This window comes from Choloepus didactylus, chromosome 5, assembly GCF_015220235.1.
Source record: "Choloepus didactylus isolate mChoDid1 chromosome 5, mChoDid1.pri, whole genome shotgun sequence".
Taxonomy (NCBI): Eukaryota; Metazoa; Chordata; class Mammalia; order Pilosa; family Megalonychidae; genus Choloepus; species Choloepus didactylus.
In genome coordinates, this window is record NC_051311.1 from 38,683,792 (window position 1) to 38,707,497 (window position 23,706).

At 49.1% G+C, this 23,706-nt stretch overlaps 1 protein-coding gene across 5 annotated transcripts; it reads right to left on the reverse strand.

Annotated features, from left to right (window-relative positions):
* On the reverse strand, positions 1 to 23,668 carry ZNF775 (zinc finger protein 775). 5 transcript variants are annotated; one of them, XM_037835851.1, is made up of 4 exons: positions 23,460 to 23,668; positions 20,489 to 21,256; positions 8,864 to 8,945; positions 1 to 2,544 (listed from the first exon to the last, which is right to left on the reverse strand). In XM_037835851.1, exons 3-4 carry the CDS (start codon positions 8,892 to 8,894, stop codon positions 899 to 901), a joined length of 1,677 nt encoding a protein of 558 aa, XP_037691779.1. In that variant the 5' UTR covers positions 8,895 to 8,945; positions 20,489 to 21,256; positions 23,460 to 23,668; the 3' UTR covers positions 1 to 898. The 5 variants fall into 5 exon arrangements, with proteins under 5 accessions (XP_037691779.1, XP_037691780.1, XP_037691778.1 ...); XM_037835852.1 differs by lacking the exon at positions 23,460 to 23,668 and having other exon boundaries at positions 20,489 to 21,286; XM_037835850.1 differs by lacking the exons at positions 20,489 to 21,256; positions 23,460 to 23,668 and adding an exon at positions 19,987 to 20,059.
* Positions 23,669 to 23,706: the final 38 nt, after the last annotated feature.

Sequence of the window (23,706 nt, forward strand, 5' to 3'; positions counted from 1 at the left end):
TGAAGTATTTGATCCTTCATTTTGCTCTTCTGAAACCATGGGATTGGTAAGCATCCAAGTAAGTCACAGTCCATCGTCCCAGTTCAGGCATGCCCTCCAGATCACTGGGTTAGGGCAGCGTATGTGGCCATCTCCTGCTGCTAGGTACCTCCCCGTGCCACCACACCTCAGCCGAGTCCATCCCCTTTGGGCCTATCACCCACACACATGCCAGTCCTAGGTTCAGGCCTGCATACACACAGCATCCTGGGCAATGGAGCACTCAGGGCTGGAGAAGAACCATCTAACCATTCACCCTTCCAAAAATATTTACTGAATGGCCATTAAGTGCTGGGCACTACTCTTGGTGTGGGGAATACACCTATGCACAGCTTCTGGCTTCCAGTCCTTGGTATCACTGAGTCTGACTGACTCTCTCACCCAGGACAGGCCCTGGCCATCCCACAGGCTGAGTGGGACAGGCCAATGCTACAGCTGACCAGTCCAGAGCTGGGCCACTTCACTCACACTAGTAAGCCCCTAACTAAGCCTGCAACTGTCCTCCCCCAGGAACCCCACCTTGGAGGAGGTATACAGAGAGGGCCTTAGCTCACCATGGCACATCCAGGCTCCAGGGTCAGAATGTTCCATCTCACCCAGACCTCCTCCCTCAGCCCTCAGCACTTCTTGGGACCTTTCCTGGACACCCTTTTGGATGCCTCTGAAATGCTGTTCTCAGGTCTTCAGAGCATTGAGGAGTACACTTTTTGAGGGGTCTCGTACACCTAGGCTTCTAAAAACCAACCATTCCTGGCCATTACTCATTTCTACACACAGACACACACACACACATGCCCAAACATCCACCACCACTATCTCCACCACTACCATCAGGAGGTCTGCTTGGGTCAAGGGTCCACTAAAGTGCCTCCTCCTTGGCGCTGGGGGTGGAAGCCAGGGCTCCCCGGTGAACCCGCTGGTGTTTAAGCAGGTGTTGCTTTTGGCTAAAGCCACGGCCACAGGCGGTACACAGGTACGGCCGCTCGCCCGTGTGGTTGCGCTGGTGCCGCGTCAGGTTGGGCTTCTGGCTGAAGCGGCGCCCGCACTCGGGGCATGGGTACGGCCGCTCACCCGTGTGGATGCGCTGGTGGATGGTGAGCGCCGACCACCACGAGAAGCTCTTGCCGCACTCGTTGCAGATGAACTGGCGCTGCTCGCCGGGCCCAGCCGGGGGAACCTGCTCTCCTGCCCGGGCCATGCCCCCATGCACCCTGCTCCACACCATCGCCCCAGTCCCTTGTGGCTGCTGGGGGCTTAGCAGTGGGGTGGAGAAGCCCAGAGGGGCCTCTGACAACTGCTTAGAGCCTGGTCCCAGCTCCCCATGTGCTCCGGCAGGCCGGAGACAGCCCACACCCCGGAGCAGCTCCGCGGCGGCGTGGGCCCTCTGGTGAGCTCGGAGCGCCGCCCGGCTGGGGCAGCTCTTCCCGCAGCTGGGGCACAGGGCGGCCTTCTCGCCCGCGAGGTGCGTGCGCTGGTGCTTGAGCAGGTGCTGCTTCTGGCGGAAGCTGCGGCCGCAGTCCAGGCACGGGTGGGGCCGCTCGCCAGTGTGGTTGCGCAGGTGCCGCGTCAGGTTGGGCTTCTGGCTGAAGCGGCGCCCGCACTCGGGGCACGGGTACGGCCGCTCACCCGTGTGGATGCGCTGGTGGATATTCAGTGACGACCACCAGGTGAAGCTCTTGCCACACTCGTTGCAGATGAACTGGCGCTGCTCACCGGGCCCTGAGGGGACAGGGACCCCGGGCCGGGCCCCTGGCTTGTTCCACCACCCCTGACAGAGCCCCAGCCAGGCCCATTCTGCCAGGTCCCGGGGCACTGGCCGCAGGCGACAGGCCTTGTGGGCCACCTTGTCTCTGAGCAGCTTCTGCAGCTCGCCTCTGGCCAGCTGGCGGTCTCGAGCATGAGCGCGCTGGTGGATGCGGAGGCCGACCTTGTGGCGGAAGCAGCGCTCACACTCAGGGCACGAGTGTGTGGCGGGGCGAGAGTGGGTCTTCTGGTGCTTGAGCAGATGCTGCTTCTGGCTAAAGCGCCTCTCGCACTCGGGGCAGCAGAAGGGCCGCTCGCCCGTGTGGTGCCGTTGGTGCCGCGCCAGGTTCGGCTTCTGGCTGAAGCTCTTGCCACACTTGCCGCAGAGGTACGGCTTCTCCCCAGTGTGGGTGCGCTGGTGGATCTTCAGGGACGACCACCAGCTGAACCTCTTCCCACAGTCCAGGCACACAAAGTGACCCTCGCTGGCAGAAAGCTGGGAGCTTGGGGAAGTGGGAGCTGCCACCGAAGCTCGGCCCACCAGCCCCCCATCCTGCTCGGTGGAAGGGGCCTGCCTCGGAACCCCAGTCTCCTCTTGTCCCCCCAAGGCTCGAGCCTTCCCCATGGTCTGGCATGGCAGGAAGCCCTGATGCTGCTGGAAAACGTTTTCCTTATCTTTCTCTGAAAGCATGGCCTGAGGCACCAGTGCCTGAAGCAGCCACTCTTGCTTCTCTTGCTTGATCTTCATCACTAGTCCATTTCCTGCAGGAGGCAAAGGGAAGAGATGGGGAGAGATCACTCACTGCACTGTGGGATGGAGAGAAAGAGTGGGAGAGAGGGAAAGACGTGGCAGGAGGGCAGCGAAGAGAAGAAAAATAAGGTAGTAGAAAAGAACGCAGAAGGAAAAAGATTTTAAAACAAAGGAAAGAAAATAGGGAAGAAAACGAAGGGAAATGAGAAAGTAAACAAAGTAGGGACAGGTAGAAAGGACGATATGATAAAGGAAGGTTGAGGTATGGAGAAGGGCAGAGAAAAAAACAATACAAGAAAAGAAAGTGGATACGGAGATCCCCCAGCCTGGGTGGAAGCTGGACCAATTCAGTGGAATCTCCTGACCCAGGAACAAGAAGAAAATGGTCAAATGGTCAAATTAAAAACAAACAAACAAACAAAAAACATTCTTTTTTTGGAGAGAGTTTTCTAGGGGAGTATGTCCTAGTCCTTCAATGAGTGGGTCCCACACCCCAAGTCCCTGGCCACTGCCCATCTCCATTTGTTCAGCCATCCCTGCTACCAGGGCAGTAGCCAGTGCACACAAACACTTCACCTGATTGGACCTTAGCTGTCTGGCAACCTCACCTTCCTTGGACAAAATCAAAAAGAAAGTAGGCCCGAAAGGCCTCTGGGTACCCGAAGTAGGTGCTGCCTTGTCCTTGTGTTAAATGGAATCTGTGCTATTCTTGGACCCCACAGCACTCTGCTCCTAGCCCATACCTTACACTGTGCACAAGTCTTCCAGAAGGAATGATGGTTTTCCTAGCTCATGGTCATAAGACACAATGAAAAGAGGACTGCTACGAACACAAAAGAATACTATATGATTCCACATTTATGAAATTCAAAAGCAGGCCAAACTAATCATTGAGTTAGAAGTCAAGACAAAGGCTCCTCTTACAGCAGGTACTGTGACTGGAAGAGAGCAGGAGGGGGGGGGCTTCAGGGTTCTGACAATGATTTTGATCTTAATCTTGATCTGGGTGCTGCTTACATGGATGTGTTCACTTTAGAAGAATTTAAAGAGCTTGTGATCTATGCACTTTTCTGCATGTGTGTTATACATCACTAAACATTTACATTTAAAGAGATCTAAAAAACTAAAAAGGTCTATGACAAGCAAATGGAATGAAACACCTGTGAACAAAGAGAGAAAAACTATAAACAGATGCCAATTACAAAAAGACAACAAAATAAACCCCAAATAACAGCAGAAATAAAAGGATAAAGGGAATATATAGATATGAAAAGGATTCTGAAAATTATAAACTACTACATGCAGCCTTTTTATCAGTAAATTTGAAAAATCAATATAATTTTTTGCAAGAAAATATAAATTAACAAAACTGAAGAGTAAGTAGAAAACCTGACTATGTAAATAAAATAGAAGAAACTGAAAAGAAAGCCAAGGCTGTACTTCTAAAATGGGTAAGAAGTTCACATAACTGCATAAATAAATTCTACTAAGACATCAAAGGTTTATTCCCAGTGTACATGAGTATTACAGTGATTAGGAGGAAAGGAAGGGAGGGAGGGAGCGAGTCCACAAGGCCAGCATAACCCCAAGATCAAAACAAGACAAGAATGGGCAGGGGAGAGGTGGAGGTAGGCAGGAAAACACAAATTTATCATTCTTAGGCACAAACATGCAAAAAATATATATATATATATATATATATATTAGTAAAACAAGTTTAGTGGTATTAAAAGAACAAAACATCATGACCTTGCTGGGATTTTCCCCAGGAAAACAAAGATGGCTCAATATAGTTAATGGTATTAACTTAATAAATAGATGCCCAAAAGGCAAATGATAAAATTTAAAGAGAAAAGAAGGAAGGAAGAGGAAGGGAGAGAGGAAAGGAGGGAGGATACAAGGAAGGAGGGGAGGGAAAGCCAGAGGGAGGGGAGAAAGAGAGGGAGACAGGGAAGGCAGGAAGGACTTCTTAGCAATCTAGGAATAAAAGGAAACTTTCATAAGCCAACAAAGGATCTATACTGGAAATCTAAGCAAACAACACCAAAGGCAAAAGATTAGAAGCCCATTAAGGATAGGAACAAGACAAGGGGGCCCATCATCACTGACTCCACTCAAGGCTGTACTGAAGAACCAGCCAAAGCATAAGAGGAAGAAGAGAGGACTATATAAATTCTGGAAAGGAAGGGAAAACTGTTATTTGCTGCTGATGATTAACTTAGAATGTGCAAAAGAGTTCACTGACAAAGTATTAGAACTAAAGAGTTCAACAAGATTGTCAGATCCAAAAGCATACAAAAATTAATAGTTTTTCCTTAATGGCAATAAAAGCTATAAAATAACTAGGAATAAACATGCAAAACTTATACAAAGAAAACTATTAAACTTTAGTGAAGGGACAGGGAAAAGCTAAATAAAGGGACAGTTATATCATATTCCCAGATAAGAAGGCAAAGAAGCTCTTCACTCCAAAATAATGTTTAAATTCAGTATAATCCTAATTATAAAATTTACGATGTACATAAACTACCCAGAAAATTCTCAACATTAGCAAGGAAGATTTTTGGCTTATATGATGGAACAACTGACTACCTTTTGGGAAAAATATTTAAGTTAGATTCCTAGTTCATATGGTTTACAAAAATCAGTTCCAGATGGATTTAAGGGCTGGTTAAAAAAAAAAAAAAAAAAAAAAGACAACACAAGTTATTAGGTAGTATTAGAAGAATTAGGAGAATTTATTTAAAATGTAGAAATAATTCAATGTAGAAATAATTAAAAATCGTTTAAACAAGATACAAAACATAAAAACTAAATTTAAAGCACTTCTATGACAAAAGATACCATAAAATAAGTAAAATAGACTTGACAATTGAAGGACAGGGCTTTCCTGAAAACTTCTGCAACAGTGGAAATGTTTTATATCTGAGCTGTCCATTATGGTACTCTCTAGCCACATGTGGTTTCTGAGCACTTGAAATGTGGCCAGCACACACCTTAGGAACTGAATTTTAATTTAAATTAATTTAAATCTAAATTAAAATAGCCATATGTAGCTTGTGGTTACTGTATGACACAGCACAGGTCTAGAAAAAAATGGAAAAGAGGATTAATATGCGGCATATATAAAGAATTTCCCTACATGGGTAAATAAGAATGTAACAGCAAAGCATCTTTTCACCTGTCACACCAATAAAAATTGAAAAGATCGATAATATTCCTACCCCACACATAAATATGGAAATTAAGTAGGAAAACAAGATACACATATGGGTATGCTGGGAGCCGAAACTGGTTCAGACTTTTAGGGGACAATTTGACAGTGCTTATTAAAATTATAAATGTATTTAACCTTCCAGCCCCTTCATCTAGCAATTTCACTCTTGCGGTTTATCCTAAGAAACATTTACATATGAGTGCAAAGATGAATGTTCAAGAATATTCACTTAAGTGCTATTTGTAATACTAAAACACTGAAAACAATCTAATTACCCATCAATAAGAGAATAGCTTAAAAAATGATCACCCCCTTCATAATATGGAATACCATGCTGCAGTGAAAAGAATTAAGGCAGTGATATGTTCTGATGTGGGAGGTTTTCTAAAACATTTTAAGAGAAAAAAAAATCAAGTTACAAACAGTATGAACAGTCTGATCCCATTTATGAAAAATAAAACTATATGTCTCTATGTACATATATATGCATGAGCCACAATGATTCACGTCAAAGTGAAAATAGGGTTTACTCTGTGGGTGATAGGGACGATAGTGGGATTGGATGGGAGGTCAAAGGGGACTGTCACCTTTATCTGTATTTTTGAATTTTTATGAGAATGTACAAATGTTATAATTTTTAAATCTTTAAAAATTTCTAAGAAATAAAGAAAAAAAAACTGAAAAAGTCTCTAATCTGGGGGCCTTTATTTAGGGCCAAAGAGTTCTACTCCACTCCACAGCTGCCAAGGGCATCAGGAGGGCACAGAAGATGATGTCATGATTGGAGGGTAGGGGTGGGGTGAAGGGTGGGGGGATCATGGAAAATGCCTTTAAAGAGCCAGTTTTCCTCCCAGCAAAAGAACCTTGTGATACTCCCCAGATGCTTAGTTGAGAGAAGTCATTTCAGTAGGAATAATAATTTGAAAGCAAAACATTCTCAAATGCTTTAAGCTGTATATTGGCAGGAACTGAATAGCCAAGTTTAAGTGGATTATAAGAGTGTTTCTTTTGATGCACTGACATGTTGGTCAGTGAAAGTTTTTAACGGTGCTAGGTGTCCACATCGGCAGCCGGACAGCAAATCCAAAATATACTAAAGTAAGAGGGGCACCATCTGTCCCTGAGGGACGGGGTATCACTGATGCCCTGCAGGCCCACAAAAGTTGCTGTCTTGCCCTGATCAAACCTGACCTCGACATCCACCACACGCGTTTGATGGCTGGGAAAGCCAGCCCTCTCCAGGCCAGAAAATTGGCCTGGGCTTACAAGTCCCAGATGCCAGGACACTGTCCTCTCATCTGTACCTGTTTAAGGGCACTGGGAGACAGAAATTGTGTTGTGGGTGAGGCTTCAACCCTGCACACGTCCTCTGAGGCCCTGAAACTTAGGGATGGTGTGTGCTGACCTGGTAAAGTGAACTTCAGTTTGTCACATGGACACATGCCCTTAGGTTGCAGGTATGAACACAAAGGAAAACAGGTCTCCAGAACTCCCTTTGGAAAGACACTTGAACAAAGACAAAGCTCCTCTGTCATATTAAAAGGATCTTTTTAAAAAAAATTCTAAATGGTTCACATAATATTAAAAAGGTGCTTAAAAGAGGTAAGCTCTCAGTTGTCTGATAACTGGCCACTCCCTCAAGTTGGCCTGGCTGATCAGAGGCTGGGGAAGGCGTGTGCCCCACCTCCAGGTACTCAGCTCCAGGTGGTGGTGGGTTAAAGACACTGCTGCCAAGGACAATACGTCTGCAGCCCAATGCCCAGGTCTCAAGTCCGCCCATGCCTTAGTGCCTCCGAACAGTCGGGCCAGTGTTTTCCAAATTCTTTCCTGAAACCACAGCATTAGAGAGGGGCCTGGTGGACTCTGTCTTTCACTTCTACCACGGCCGTCTCACCGCTATCCTAACACACACTGTCTGTGTTAGGATTCCATTTGGGTTTGTATCTGGGTAAAGGGGCCTTTCTGCTAAAAAGTTTGAAACAGTTTGGTCTAGGCTTTACTGTAACGTCAGCAGCATACATTTGTGGCATACACAGAGTGCTTTCAATGTTCCAAACTGGGTACCTGTTCACCCAATCCCTGGCATCTCAGGAGAGGAAAAGGAGCTCCATACTGGGGAGTGGTGTAGCCATGATCCCTTGAAAAGTCTGCCAGGAAAGGCCAATTTCCTGCACCAAGTCCCAGTGTGGAGGGTTTTTCCAGACATCACACTGTCCCTCTTTGAACTTGCTGATTCATTTTCTTTTTTACCCTACTGCCTGATTTTTGTCTCTAAGGGTCCATCAAAATGATTATCCTGGCAGGGGAGGCAGCTCTGCCCACAGGAGCAGAGAGTACAGGCTCTCAGGTCCATTGGGCAACTCCCCTGGAGCTTGAGAGAAGTGAGGCCCCGAGTCATGTCCGAGGGGCCAGGCCTGCTCCTGGCCAGCCTCCTCTCTAAGGCATCCCGAGGCGCCCCACAGCCCTGTCTACACTGGGCAGGGCTTGCTACCGAGGCCTGGCAGAGCTACTCCAGATGCCAGGGACTGCCTTCCGCCCCACGCTGCAGGGATTCAGGACTCGAAGGGAGAGTGTTCCACCTGCAGCAGCACGTGCCTGGGAGAGACCAAAATGACTGGTGTGTTTCAACACAACCGGCTCTAACAAGAGTGACCCCAGGAAGCTGCACTGGACCTGAATGACACTTTCCTGATCAGCGAACAACAGGGCTTGTTTCAACCAACTGTGTAAGACCTAGGGACTCATTATGACCGACCCAGAGAGCTGGTTTTCAGTGTTTAATTAGCATAACCACCAAGCTGTTCTAGCACTTTAAAAACCAAAACCTACTTTCCCCCTCACATGGGTGTGTGTTTGCTTGCCTGGCAAGTTAATGGACTGGGCTTTATCTTTATTTATTTATTTATTTTTCACTTACATTCCTCTAGTGTTTGTTCCATTCTTTGACATGACCTTCAATGTCCTTTCCTCCACCCTGAAATTCTATAATTTAATAAGCTACTGGCTGAGCTACTGGCAACAACTCATGCTCATCTACAGAGAGGACAAAGGCAGGCAGGCCTGGGAGGGGGTGTCTGGTTGGCTTCCCGCCTTCTCCATCTTCTCTCTCTTACCTGTGCTGCCGCCAGCCAGGCCACTCTCCATCCTTGGAGGCCTCCCAGGGCATCAGCACGGGCTGGGTCCCTGCCCTGCCATCTGTGAGTAAGACGGGAGCAAAAGAAAGAGAATTGGCCTGTGGGACAAGGAAGAAAACTGGGTTTCCCAGTCTCATCCCACTTCATGTAATGCACTCTCTTTTTCAAAGAGCTCTTCTATCCATTAGCTCATGTGGAATTTGAAGACTTTTTAAAATTGCAATACAACTCATCTGCTGGGTAGATAAAATGGGTGCAATTCCCATTTTACAAAGGGGAAACTGAAGCCAGAGAGGGCCACTGATGTGCCCCAAAGTACAGAGGGGGTTAAATGGCAGAGGTGGGCAAGAACCCTGGTCTTTTAACTCCCAGACCAAGCTTCCTGCCCCACGCCCCTCAACATCTGCAGGAGTGGACGTGTGAAGGACGCCACACGTGAGAACCAACAGACTCAGAAGTTTGAGAGATCCCTCTTGGGATCTGTGAGGGGGTGGGCTTGAAGACATCACCACAAAGCTTCCCAGTGGAAGATGAAGTCTTCAGGGGCACTTCCCTGGAAGCCAAAACTGCCCCGCCAAGTTTCCTAAAGCACTGGCCTCCTCTCTCTCAAAGGCCTCTTCCATGTTTCAGTACGAGCCCTTATGGAGGACCCCATGGCCATCCCTCTCTGTACCACAAAAATACACAGTCATTGTGGGTTACTAGTTAGTCCCTAGTTAACTGATCTGGGGCACATCTTTTTTGTTATGCATCTTTTTTGTTGTTTCATTTCATGACTTGCTCATTTCATGCCTGGAACACGATCCGGCTTCTTACATGCTCAAAGGGTGCTCCTGCCCCGCCTCTGTGCTGGCTGTTCCCTCTGCATGGAATGCGCTTCCCTGCTGCCACGCTCCCTCACCTCTCTCAGGTCTCTGCTTAAATGCCATCTTCTCAGAGGCCTTCCCTGCCGGTCTGTATCAAGTCACCACCTGAACTCCGCCTCACGTTTCCTCTCCCTGTGTCGTGTTTACCTCCATGACTCTTGGTTCCCCCAGACATGGTATTCACTTTGGTTATTACCTGCCTCCACGAGGAAAGAGATCTGTCACAGTCACTGATGCATCACCAGTGCCTAGACTGCAGCTCGGCATATAAAGAGTACTTACCGTGTGTGGAATAAAAGTGCTGCCAGGTTTAAACTGCAGCTCAGAGAAGGATGGGCAGGTAGTCTAGCAGTTTATTTTATCCACACTAGTGATGTGTACTGTCCCTCTAAGGACAGGGATCTTGTTTCACAGACCTGTTTCCCTTAGCACCCAGCATTTACAACAGGCCCCAGCAAGGATCAGTGACTGGCTGCTCTGCTGAGCTCATGCAGCTGCCGCACGGGGCACCTTTTTCAGGCTTCCTTTACAGGGCACCCTGGCCTAGCAACCTCACAGGAAAACCAGCCTTCCCTCACTCCCCACTGCCAGGCCCTGGAAGGCCTCACAGAGAGGCCTGATCCTCCTTGCCTCTCCCAGCATCCACCCTGGGGGTATGTACCCAGGCTGAGAACCTGGATTCTGATGATAGGGCTGGGGAACTGGGGGGCCGGATATTAAGCATCTCTACTGTGCTTTCTTATAAACCCCCAAATCTGTTTGTGGCACAGAGAAAAGGTAGGCAGCAACAAAAGGCTCAGAGAACTGGCAAAAAGAAAAAGATCACTTCAGTGTGGACTAACTCAGACTGGGGGGTGGGTCAGAGGCCTGGGCTACAGATTCTGGGTGAGGGCAAAGGAGTGGGACTAGGCCTTATTCACACCTCCCCCTGCCAACACAACAGAAGGGCCCCGTAAGCCAAATCAGACAAGTCCTACTTTACCCCCCTGTCTTCCAAGGGGTATTAGGACCTAAAAATAGACTCATGCACAGAAGGGCTTAAGTTCTTGGGTGACAGATCTCTAGCAAGTTATCCAGCACCCTCAGCATGTCCGTCAGAGGCCACGTTCAGGCTCAAGGGAAAGCAGGGCTTGTGGCCTATATAAAAAAAATGGAAAAAGAAGGAAAGAAAAAAATGGAAAAAGAAGGAAAGAATGCGTGTGGAAAACAGGGCCAGCAGGTGTCCTGCTGACAAAAACCCTGGAAAAAGCCAAGCCAAGGGAAGCCCCTCTGGGCAGATGCTCCTTCCCAGGTCCACACTGCCATCACATACACTTCACCATTCTCTCTTACTCTGTCTCTGCACCCTGCTATGCTACACTGCGTGCCCACCTCACCCCACCACTGCCCCACCCCCCAGAACATGTCACTGAGCTGATGCTGGAGAGAGCTCTGGAACCCAGGCTAGCAAGCTGCCCAGCAACATGCCCCTGGTCAGAAAACAGGAATCATGGGGATAGATTAACCATCATCCCCCAATACCCACGCCACCTCTGAAGGTCATTTAATCAATCACAAAGTGTCCTGACCCCAATCTCTGAACACCCTTCCCTTCCACTGCCCAGCAAGTTCGTGGAGAACAGGACATACCCTGTGGATGATCAGCTAGAGTCTAAGGACAGGCCCAGTCACCTCCCCTAGCCCACCAACCGGCTCTGGGCCAGGCCCCACCCCACTCCCCCCACTCAGCTGGGATTACAGTGGCTTCCATGGGAAGGCCTCAGCCCAGGCCGCAGCTGCCATGACAACTGCTGAGGCCACACAAAGAGGGGATTGTGGCCTGTGGCAGGTGGTAACATTTGGGGGCAGGGGAAGGTAACAAAGGAGCTTTGGTTTGGGGGGGTGGGAAGGGCAGACAGCAGCTGGGGTGAGGAGAAAGGCCACAGGCCGGGGAGAGGCAGTCCAGGGACGTGTCCAGGTCTCTCCACATCCTCCCAAATCTCAGTGCCCCAGAACTTTTTCACCAGCTGCAGACTCAGGGCACCAGGTGGGGAACTGGGAAGTGGATAGGTGCACCTACATCCTCTGTCTCCAGAGGGCTGGCACTGCCTACACGCCTTCCACCAGGAGGTGAGCCTTGAGGGGCTGGCATCTTCCCAAACCCTGGCCAAAGGCCCGGCTGCAGGCCTGTGGCAACCAGTGGCCTGAGCAAAACAGGCCTGCAGATCTTTGGTGCACAGCACTCTGCATGACCTAGGCAGCTAAATGTTTAACCTATTGTCTTTCTAAGCCAGTAAAGAGAAAAAGGGTAAATTGACCTTAAAATGTAACTTTATGCAAGCAGGCAGGAAATGAGAGGCTCTTAGTCTCACAAAAAGAGCAAAATGTAATTGTTCAAGTGTTATTCTAGTCCTTCCTGCATCACCCACCAAGTCAGAATGACCTATTCCTGCATCTATGCTCCCCCCACCCTTAGGAAGGCCTTTGTGTTAAACCCTTATAAAAGGCTTTCTGCCCTTTTTGCATTGCTCGCTCATCTTCCCTGCGAATGCGATGCCTGCCCGGCCTGAGAGAGCTGTTATGATCTCTCCACGACTTCTCACCCTGTAAGTAAGCCCTGAATAAAGGTTCATGTATCAGAAAATGCTCATTGTCTTCTTTGGCTTCTGGAATGGCATGGCCCTCTTGGGCTGCGACAAGGCCCTTATCAGCAAATGAGCCCCCAGCCCATAGCCACATCCCAGTCTTCATCTATACCAACCACCCCTGCCCCTCACAGGAGCACATGGCAGGAGGTCTCCTCAAAGTAGCCCCCTCCCCTGAATGTCAGGCGGAGTCCCCCTCACCCCTGAGCACCTGCTATACCCAGCAGAGGCTGCCATTCTTCCTGAATGACCTGCACCTTTCTCCTTAACCACATCTTTTCCAACCCTCAGCGGGTTTAATGTCACTTCACTCTCTGTGGACTTCCTCACCCTCCCTGCCTCCCCACTCTCTCTCCCCACCCTTCTCTCACATGCTCTTAAGACTTGAGTTCACAGGTAGCTGCTATCTGCCTGGTTCACTCTCCTCAGCCTCATTTCCTCCAAGTTCCCTGGCAGCGGGCACCAGGGCTTCTCCTCTCCCTGTCCTGATTCACCATAGGCACGGGCGCCCGCTCAGGGTCAGGCCCACAGGCAGCGAGATGCTAGGCTGGGTCCCAGGCCCACCTTTCTAAGGGGTGGGCTTATGACAGACCAGTTCCTGTCAACCCTCTAACCCCTCCACTGAGGGAGCAGCTCCTTGGAGGGTAGTGGGAGGAGGAAATCAATCCACAAGGACAAACTGTGTTTTCTGCAAGGGGGGATCTATTAGTGTGCTCTTAGAATGCTCCTTGATGCAGAGGTTCTTTACCTCCCTCACCCTTATTTATTTGAGGTGAGTGCGAGGAGTTTGTCTGAACACCTCCATATTGATCTGGATAAGAAAAAAGGGGGGTGGTGGACCAGGATTCAAATGGGGATGGGGAAAGGGCGCCATCTGATGAGCACCGACCCTGTGCCAAGCACTCTCTCTCTGAGGGGCACTTAGCAAGCATCACCCATTTCATCCTTGGCGACTGTGAGAGACAGCTAAGGAAACTGTGGCTCAGAGAAGTTAAGTAATTTGCTCACAGTCACACAGCTAGTAAATCCTGGAGCCAGGATCAAACGAGTCAGCCTGTACCCACAGTCAGAGCTTTCTCTACGAGACCATGTCACCTCCTAAGAGAAAGTCCATGACTTACCCAGGAGGCATGTACAGTGGAGTCAAAACTGAAACCACCAGTCCTTAATTTCCAGGAGTTTGGCTTCTATACCCATATGTGGTCATTTAAATTTAAATACATTAGATTAAAAATTCAGTTCCTCAATCAAGTGCTCAGTGGCCACATGTGGGGAGCATGACCGTAATGGACAGTAGGGGACATTCCCCTGTTTCTGGTGAGGTCTAGACTGTAAGCTCCAGGAAGGAAGGCCCTTGCCCTGCCCGGTCCCTGATGTGCAGAAGGCGCTCTATAGATAAGTGAATGAATGAATGAGAAAAATGGAGGACTCTGGAGGGACAGCTCCTCTGGCCACAGTCCTACATCACTAATAAAAAATACCTCAGGATGAATCAAAGATTCCCTGCCTGAAAAACTAATTTCAGTTAATTATTTGTTGATGTTTTAATAGTAAATATACAATCATAAGCATAGGATAAGAAATTTATATAAACAATAAATGCACATACACATACATCCAGAGACAATCATACCTAAACACAGCTAAGTTAAAATTTCAAAGATACAAAGAGAGATACTCATACATATGAGAACACCTGCAAAACTGGATATGCAAAGTACAAAGAAATTAGGGTATTAAAAAAAACAACAGATACACTGACAGATTCACAGAAACACAAATGTGCCACTGTGAACCATGTAAGCACAAATGAGTTCACAGCACACGCATGGAAACAGAAACATACACAAATGCTCTCACACACTCATGGCCACCCCAAGTGGGCCCACCTGCCCGAAGGAACAGAACTCAGGGAAGCAGAAACAGAGACAGCATATCCCCAGGGAGCCTGGAAGTGACAAGCAGACCGGGGAGACAGTGTGGGTGGGGAACAGTGGCCTGCTGGGTTGCCTGTCCTGGGGGCACGTGGAGGGCTGCAGCTGACTGGGGAGAAGCTGGAGTGGGATATAAAGCCCAGAAACGGACTTAGGCCCTGCCCAGCAGGCCAAGTGCAGCCATGGGGCACCTCCCTCCACCTGGCCCGGCAGAGGGTCTGGCCCATGGGGAAGCAGCAGGTTTCTTCCCCTTTGGCCAGCTTTGAACTTGACCCATTCCACCATTCAGGGCTGGCTCCTCATCCCAACTCTCCCTAGAAAGTCTACTCCAAAGGCTGGCGGAGGTCTCCTGGGGTCTGGCCCACCTTTTGCAAGGGTCGCTCTCCCACAGCCCTGTCCCTCTCCTTAGGACCCCATTTCTACCCACCAGGCCCATGTCAAACCCTGGACTCAGAGTCAGGAGCCCTAAGTTCTAGTCCCACCTGTCACTAACACGTGGCTTGTCCCAGGCAAGTTACTTCACCTCTCTGGGCCTCAGGTTCCTAATGGTGAGTGTGACTGAAAGTACCTGCTCCACAGGTTTGTCATGAGCATAAAATGAGGCAGGGCATGTGAGAACACTCTACTTTCTGAACCCTATAAATGGGGCAGGATCTTTTTTCTCCCATTATAATTGTCTGAGAACAATCCACACCTACATTTTACAAGCCCTCTCTCCAAATACCAGCTCTGCCAGCTCACTCTTCCTAAAACATCACTCCTTCAAGCTGCTTAACAATCTTCAGAGGCTTCCCAGCGCCCACAAATAACATCCACACTACTCAGTAATTTGAGCTTGGCTTTGCAGGAGGAAGAGGATCTGAGCATATTTTTTTTTTTTATTATCGGAACTGTCTGCACAGTCCTCCACTTAAAAGAGCAGTTCCAGGACAGTGTCTCTTCCGACCCTCAACAGCCCGAGTGCTGTTTGGTGTGAGGAAGGGTTTCCCCTGGGCTGGGTGAGGAGCAAGAGTTAGGGTGCAGAAGCAGAAATACGCAAGACAGTGCAGGCCTTGACTGGGTAAGGGGTGCCCAGGAAGGAGGCTGGAGGGGGCTGCGTGGGAAGCAGGAGGGAGCTATGAGGAGGACTAAAGCCCAGGCAGAGGAGCCAGAACCTCTAATGAGGGAATAGAGAGCCTTGGGAAGCTTTTGCTGTCCTTAGGCTCAACAGCTCAGCTCAGGAGGTGAGCCCCAATGGCCACATACCTCAAACTGTTGGTGGGGGCCCGGGGTGGGGGGGTACAGCCAGATTTGGTTACATAGCTACCATGCCCTCTCTGAAGGGCCAGCCCTGACCATAGGGGTTTTACTCCAGCTGGCCTAGGGATAACCAGCTCCTGCTCCAGGGTCAGTTCCATGTCCCTGATTCCATCAGACTTCACACCTTCTTTTCATCTAGAGTCTATGAGCCGAGGAGGACACGTAAGCTAACTGCCAATAACTGGTTTTAAAAGGTTGTCACAAAGGCAGTAGCTGCTGGCCTGCAGGTCCACAGAGGCCCTGGCTCTGACCAGGTAAGCGGCCATCCATCACACCCAGCATGCATGGCATCCTCTTTCTGACTCCCACAACTTTCCTACCCCTGCCAGGGTTCACCTGCCCCACCCTATCTTCCTCTCCCATCGCCACCCCCCTGATCCTCAAGAACCCTCTCTTCTCTCCAACTTCCCCACTATCTTACTCATCAGAAGATCAAGTCTCCCAATTCACTCCCCACGTCTACCCTTCTTCCAAGCTCTGCCCTTTCCTCGCTCTTCCTCCTCCAGCATCATCAGACCTCAGTCTCCCAAACACTCTGGTCCTCAATCCTAGGAGGACGGCCCAGAGGTGGGGAGCAGGGGGAAAGGGTATCCCATTATCCCAAAGAAAGAGCATGCTACAGTGGAAAAAGCTGACAGGCCCAAGACCTTGGGACTGGGATTGGTTTTGCTTCTGGTTAGTTTGTGACCCTGGGCAAGTCATTCTGGTTCTCTGGCCTTCCGTTTCCCCATCTGCAAATGGAAATAATTCTTGCTCCTATGTATAGACAGGTATAAAGTGGGGTGAGGAGCAGTGTTAAAGGATTCTGAAAAATGATGACAAGCGCAAGGCAAATTCTTTCTGGGTCACTGCTGATGCCATCACCCCCTCCCCACATATATGAATTGGGCCTCAGGGTCTCCCTGATATGAAGAACTAGCCTGGTTTAGTGACTTCAGTCTGCTTCCGCCAGCATTCTCTGGGGACCAGGGCGACACGGCAGCTGGGTCAGTTGCCTTACGCAGATGCTGAGACATCTCCTTCCAGGATTTCTGCCTCTGCCTGCCCAGCACACACACCCTCAGTGGGGCTGTCCCATCCGCTGCCTCCCCTGCCCCGCGCCTGAGTCCCACACCATGGCATCCTTTGTTTGCCTCATCTCCTTTTAGGGGAGAGCAGCACTCACATTTCTCTGTCCCAAATCTAGCACTTGGGAGCCACCCAGGGCCTGGAGAACCCCCACTATCTTACTTAAAGGCAAGGGATGAAACCAATTGCTAACAATCCTTTGATTCATTTGTCACCTTTTAATTTATAAGCACTTTCCACCTCTTGCTGCATTCAAGGAACTTTGGAAAAGTTTACCTCCTTTGACGGAAGAGGAAAGCAAGGCCAGGAGAGGTTACCTTCCCTGATTCAAAGGAGGTTAGAACTCAGATCTCCCTCTGCACACCCCTGATGGAGCTCTTCCCCACAGGCCACCCCCAGCCCTAGGAAACCTTGGATTGGATTCCTCAGCATCATCCTCACCAGAACATCAACCACCAGCTCTGCACTTTGCCCAGGACATTCCTTGCTTCTGTGCAGGGTGGGGGAGGGGGGACAGCTGTGGATCTTCATCAGTTCATCAGGCCTCTCAAAAACTCCACCCGCCTTTCCCTACCACAAACGACAAACTCCCTGGAGTGGTCACCAGCCTTCCAGCCACCCATCCGCTGAGCCAGACTGGAAGACTGGCATGGATGGATGCAATTTAGCCTTTTCTACAGCTATCACCCCTCCCTAGAATGCCCTCTTCTGACCTCCTTCCAACCCATACTCACCTCTCAAAGTCTTTCCCATCCTTCAAGCCCACACCAAGACCGTCAGAAATCACTCCCTGCTACTGTCTGAGCCACTCTCTGGCATTGCCTGGAACTGTATTTAAATCTTATTGTAGTTAACTTTCCCAGTGTTCACCTCTTGTCTTCCAACTAGACTATTAAGTATCAAGGAATATGCCATTTTTAGCCTTTGTTTACGAGGAACACAGTAAATATTTACAAAGTGAATTTGAGCATGCCCAGAGCATCTCCCTAAGATGCTTCCTAACTCACCAGCCCACTGTGGTCCTGGCCATTCTCCAAACACGAGGAGGCAATGAGAAGGTCCATTTACACAGGGGGCAAACCAAAGCCCTAGAGAGAAGCTCTTGCCACAGGCCTTTGTCTCCAGATCTGACCTCTCTTCTGAACCTCATCCCCCCCACAAATGACTTCCCCTTCTTCAGGACTCCTTGTTCAAAACATGGGGTTTCTTCTTCAGCAGGCACCGAACAATTCTATGAGCAGCATGTCTCTCCAGAGTGTGTGACCCTGCTGACCCCGGCCTTCCTCCTGAAACTCTCTTTCCTCAGCAGCCAGGACACTCTTCCCTCCTGGTTCTCATCCCACCTCTCTGGCCACTCCTCAGCCTTCACAGGCTCCTCTTCCTCCACACCCTCCTTAAATCTTAGATGTCCCTAAGTGTTCTGCCTTGGCCCTATTCTCTCACTTTCCTTTCCCTGGATTTGCTTCAAGTAGTACCTGAAAAATGACTCCCAATCTGTATTTCAAATCCAGGACCCTGCCTGGATTCCAGACCCAAATACTCAACTATCTTCTGGACATCTCCACTTGGATGTCTCACAGGATCTCAAACTCAACTGTCCCAAACCTTCCCCCAACCCTGCTCCACTTCCTGCATTCCCCAACTATCCCACTCAGCAACCGGCAGCCCCACCCAGGCAGCTGCCCACACCCATACCTGGTATCCATCCTCCTCTTCTCCTTCACCCTCACAAGCAGTAGGTGACTAGGTCCTATCGGTGCTCCTTCTGAATGCTTCCAGGATCTCCCGCTGCCCCTGCCTTGTTGACCTCACTCACCATGTCTCACCTGGATCACTACAGCAATTTTACTGCTTATCTTGTCCCCTCCAATCCATCTACCAACCAGATCCCAGAGCAATTTTTCTAAAATTGAAATTGGCCATGTTACTACTTTGCTTAAAATAGTTCAGTGGCGCCCCAACGCTTTCAGATGCAGCTAAAACTTTCTTTCTAAGTAAAGCCATTCAAAATCTGGCCTCCGCTACCCGCCCCCTTCCCTGCCACATACTCCATTCTCCCAAAATGCAGTCCCCTGAATGTGCCATGTCCTCACACACCTGCACACCTCTGACCAGCCGCAGAATGCCCTCACAAGACTCTTCCTTTCTCAGCCCAGATCAGGGATCACTTTCACCAGGGAGCCGCTTTGGATCCGCAAGGCCTACTTAGAGGCACCTTCTCTGTTTAACCTGTACACCCATCTAATCCTGTGCCATTTACACAGTATAATAATATTTTATCTGTCTCCAATTCAGACTATAAACATCTAAACACAGGAAGTGCTTCTCTCTCAACACCCAGCACAAGGTTCCACAGGCTGAAAACCACCAATAATAATTTTTATAAGAAGCATTTAAATAAGAGAAATTCCAGTCCAAAACAGATTAGAAGCACAAAATTATGGAACCTTCGAGCTGAAATAAGAATCATACAATCTTATCTCTCCATTTCACAGATGAACACAGGGACCCAAAAAGAACAGGTAATGGTGGAGCCTGAACTGCTACAACCACCTTCAACCTCTGGGGTTTTGAACACAATCAACCCCATCCTTGGCTCATCCAGACCCACTCCAGACACTCCATCTTGCCTAAAGGGATGAAAGAGACAGTTTTCCTACATTCTCTACTTTTATAGGGGGAAGAAACCCCCAAACCCTGCCACCACCCGCACTGAATTCTTAGGTCCTAGGCTCTTCTTCTTGGAATGGAGGTTTCGGGAACACCCCCTACACACACACTTACATCTCTTTATCCCCCCTCATTTAATCATTTATGAAGCACCTACTATGTATCACCCTGCCCTCAAAAAGCTCGGTCTACCCGAGAGACTGACACAAACGGTAACTACAGAACAATGTGGAAAACGCACGGACAAACGCGCAGGAGGGGTCATTCGGCAGCGCCCCCACACTCACGGTCCCCAGTCACCCCCCTCCAGTTCTCACGCGCCCTGCCCCTCCCCCCAGCAACACCTCCCCTGACAACTCTGCCCTGCTTCCAGCCCCTTCCCTACCCACGACCTCCAGGCCCCTTTCCCCAGAGGCTGAGTGTGGCGGGAGGGGATGGAAAGTTTGGGAAAGGGAGAATGAGGGGCTCAGGGGCCTCGGGCACCCAATACCCTCCTCCAGCTCGAGGCTGGGGGGGAGGCAGAGCGGGAGGAACGGGGCGGGGCGCTGATCCCTACAGCAAGGTTCATCCCCCCCGCATCGCCCCTCCCCAGCCCGAAATTCAGAGAGCCACATTGGGAGAGGAAACGGGGAAATAAATACCTTTGACTTTGTAGCTAAGGTTAACGGGAACTGCCACCCCGGGGGCGAGTTGGGCACTGTGGTCCCAGCCCTGGCCAGTCCCAGGGCGGGCAGGGCGGGCGGGCATTCCTGATTGGTTGGCAGGCCTGGCCATCCCCGGGGCTGCCCGGCCACCTGATTGGCTGTGCCGCTCAGATGACCAGTTCGACCCTATCGAAGCCGCCCGCGGGGCGGCCCCCTTTGTTCTCCAGAGCCAATAGCCCAGGTGGGTGGGCTGACCTCGCCTACCCTCGGGGCCTCGCAGGGGGCAGAGACCTGGCATTAACTCTTCGTCGCCGGGACGAATTAAGGGTCTGGAGGGGTAGGGCAGGAGGGGTGGGGAAGGGATGATTTTTAAAATATTGTTAAAACATTTCTGCCACCTCCCCTGCAATTTCACCTATTTCTCAAGACCCAAGCTAGTCCCACTTCCTCCCTGGCTACTCCAGCCCACCTGGGTCTCCCTTCCCAGAACGGAGCTTACCCCAAGTATCGCATCTCCTGGAATCTCAGACGCACTTTTTCTTTCCTTAAACGCCTTTACATTTCTCAAATCAGAGTACATGTTCAAAATCAATCATTCATTCAGCAAATAGCTGTCGAACGCCTGCAACGTGCCAGCCGCTTCAGCCTGAGACTCAATCAGGAAACAAAACACAAAAATCCCTGCTCTGAAGCTCACGTTCAAGTATCCGTTTAGTAATGGAGGTAGTTCTTTTGTTTTCTTCCTCTGAACGGTGTTATTTAATCAATGATATTACAATATGTTATGTATTAGTGTGAAGAAAAACAGTAAAAAGATATACGTGTTTCATGTGGGTGTGTGAAGGGAGAGAAATCTCTGCCTCCTTCTTAATATCCATTACCGCGACGGGCTTATAGTAGATGTGTAATAAATGATTTTTAGGATTCTCTACTTAGAAATTATTAAAATCAGCCTCTCAGTTTTCAAGTTGAGGAAACAGGTCTGGGGAGGTTGTAACTGCTGCTCTGGAAGGAGGGAGCCCCTGGTTGTCCGATGGCTGGAATCATCTCTTGCCAGCTGCGGCCCTGGTCCAGGCAGAAGAGGAAGATCTTCAGTTCCCAATGGTTTTCAGGAAAAGAGAATTTCCCCAACTACCCACCCTGACTGGAAGGAAACTCTCCTTTATGTCAACGGAATTCCTCACACTTCTACTTCAAAGGGGCAGGGCTGCATCGGCTCCCACTGACAGGATTCTCTCCAGAACGGCACAGAAACTGCCTTTGGGACCTGAAGTTGACACAAACAGAAGCTGGGTCAGAGCCTCTCCCTGAGACTGCCGGCAAACCTCTATTAAGCTGGCAGCAGAGCAGAGGACCTTATTTTAATTCATCAGGCAGCAACTGCCTTTTAAGCATTTGCTATAGACTCAGCTTCTGTTTAGGCCTCAGTGACACCATAGAAATGGGGGGGGGGTGTGTGATTCTAATCAGTTTTACACTAACTCCTTGTGCAATTTTTAACAAAAGACACTTTACTGCCTTTGGACTTTGACTTAGATCAGTAAAACAGTTAATAATTCTCTAGTTGCATATCTACCTCACAGGATTTTTAGAGGACCCCAATGGTTGTAAAGAATGAAACCCTTCAAGGACATCACTAGGCCATCATGTCTTTAAAGAGTCTTATTCATCTCTTTATTTTCTAGAGTACCTAGAGGAGGCTCAACAAAGGTTTGTGGAATTAATTCCTATTTAAAAGACCAGTATTCTAGTTCCAGGTCTTCCAGTGGATACACATGTGACCTTAGGAAAGTCATTCCCACTCTCAGGACCTGTTCCCTCCTCTACAAAGTGAAATATTTCCTCCAGGTGAACTTTCCACGATCAGAGGTATTTCAGTGGTAGAAAGAATAAAGCCCATATCTGAGGTCTTGTATCCATTAAACAAAAAAGTGGAGGCTGCATATAGATGTTAGCTAATTCACAGAAAAGTAGTCTGGAAGAATACCCCTTAAACTCATCACACAGTGGCCTCTAAGAAAAAGGACTTGGGGGATGATGGGATGGGGAAAATGAAGGAGGGCACTCACATTTTTTAAAAAAATCTAAATATGTCTGCATTTTTTTAAAAAAACAAGTAATCTAATACTTTTGTAAATGTAGAAGGAAAAACAGAAAAAGAAAAACCTGGACTCTTCAGAACAGCAGAGCAGCCCGTCCGCAGAGCCACTGAGCCCTCCTAGCTGACAAACAGGAGCACTGCCTCCCCCTCCATGACTACTGTCAGGACATGCCATCCTGAGCAAGGACTTGGGAACCACTGGGCTCCCCAAGGGGCTCAGGAAGAACCACAGTAAGTTCACTCTGTCCCTGTGTTGCCAGATCTCTCCTCACCATCTCTCCCCACAAAGTGGTGTTATCATCCCCGGGACTAGAGGCCCCCAGAGCCCCCCTTCCCCACATCCCAGGCTGTTTCCATTAAAATGATGATTTTTCAAAGTCAGGACCTCTATAAAATTCCCTCTCCCCCTCATCCTTTTCCTCCAACCCCTTTCCTGGACCCCCAAGAAAAGCATTGGTCCCATTCCCTTAAAACCCGATTTTCCCTTAAAAAGAATATATTTTAGAGGGGCTTTTTTGAGGCAATGCCCTCTCACCCCGATTATGAGGTAACTTGTCATCAGCTACGCAGTTTAAGTGACCCCATAACCCAAAAAAACAATATGGAGCTTTGAGGCTGTCTGCTTCTATCCTACACACTTCCAGCCCCCTGCCCCTCATCTCTTTCTACTTACTATTTTTCTACATAAATGCTTCCTTCCCAGACTCAGGCCTCTTAGGGGCAGGGATTGGGAGTAGGGGTAGGGAATTGGTCAGACCTGAGTTTGAATCCAGCTCTGGTAATTACATTATATGATTTTGGGGCAAATCTTTTCATCTGTAAAAAGAGTAAAAACACCTACCTCACAAGGATCATGTAAGATAATTTAGGTAAACTTCTTTGCACTGTGCCACTCATTTAAACAAACTGGTTATTAATGTGCTGGACGCCAGGATTCTGTGTGGAAATTACTAAGACAGGTGAGGAAAAAAGCACCTATTGGCACCTAATAAAAATAGGCACTAAAAAATTGTATGAAAACAAATAACTAAAGCATGGAAACATATGTAGCAATGGTAGACTGGGGGGAACTGTAGCAGGCCAGCAAAGGTGGCATTTCACAATATAATCAAATCCTACCTTTACTCCTGATTTACTGCACCCAAAAAGTTTGAACTGATCCCACAAGTTGAATATCTAGATGTGCTGGCTCCACAACCAGTGTCTATGTGTGATGTGAGAGTTGAGAGCTTAGAATTGCCTCCCCTACCAGGTTCATTCTTCTTGCTACCAACCCTTCAATATGGGCTGCTGGAGGGTCCATTTCTGCCCAAAGTCTGTAAAGTCTGGCACCCTTCAAAACAGGACTCTCATTGCTCCCTGGCATTACCTGAAGGCTGAGGTGGTAAGGAAGATGATGACGGCCCGGGTTCTACCATCCGGCGGGCAGGTGGCCAGGAACTGAGACCTGGGTTCCAAGCCAAGAGCTTCCTGCCTGCTGTAGTTCTCTGGAGCTTGGTCTCACCCGCCAGAGAACTATCCCAGCTTCCTGGGTTCTGGGGAAGAAATTAAGGCATGGTACAGAGGAGCTTAACAGGTCCTGGGCACTTGGCCTGTTTCCAAAACCACCACTCACA

What these genes read in the sequence shown, in the direction of transcription:
- ZNF775 (XM_037835851.1), bottom strand. Translation starts at nt 8,894, where the DNA reads ATGGAGAGTGGCCTGGCTGGCGGCAGCACAG. An exon ending in CCTGGCTGGCGGCAGCACAG is followed by an intron (nt 2,545 to 8,863) that starts GTAAGAGAGAGA and finishes TGCCTCCTGCAG; the next exon opens with GAAATGGACTAGTGATGAAG.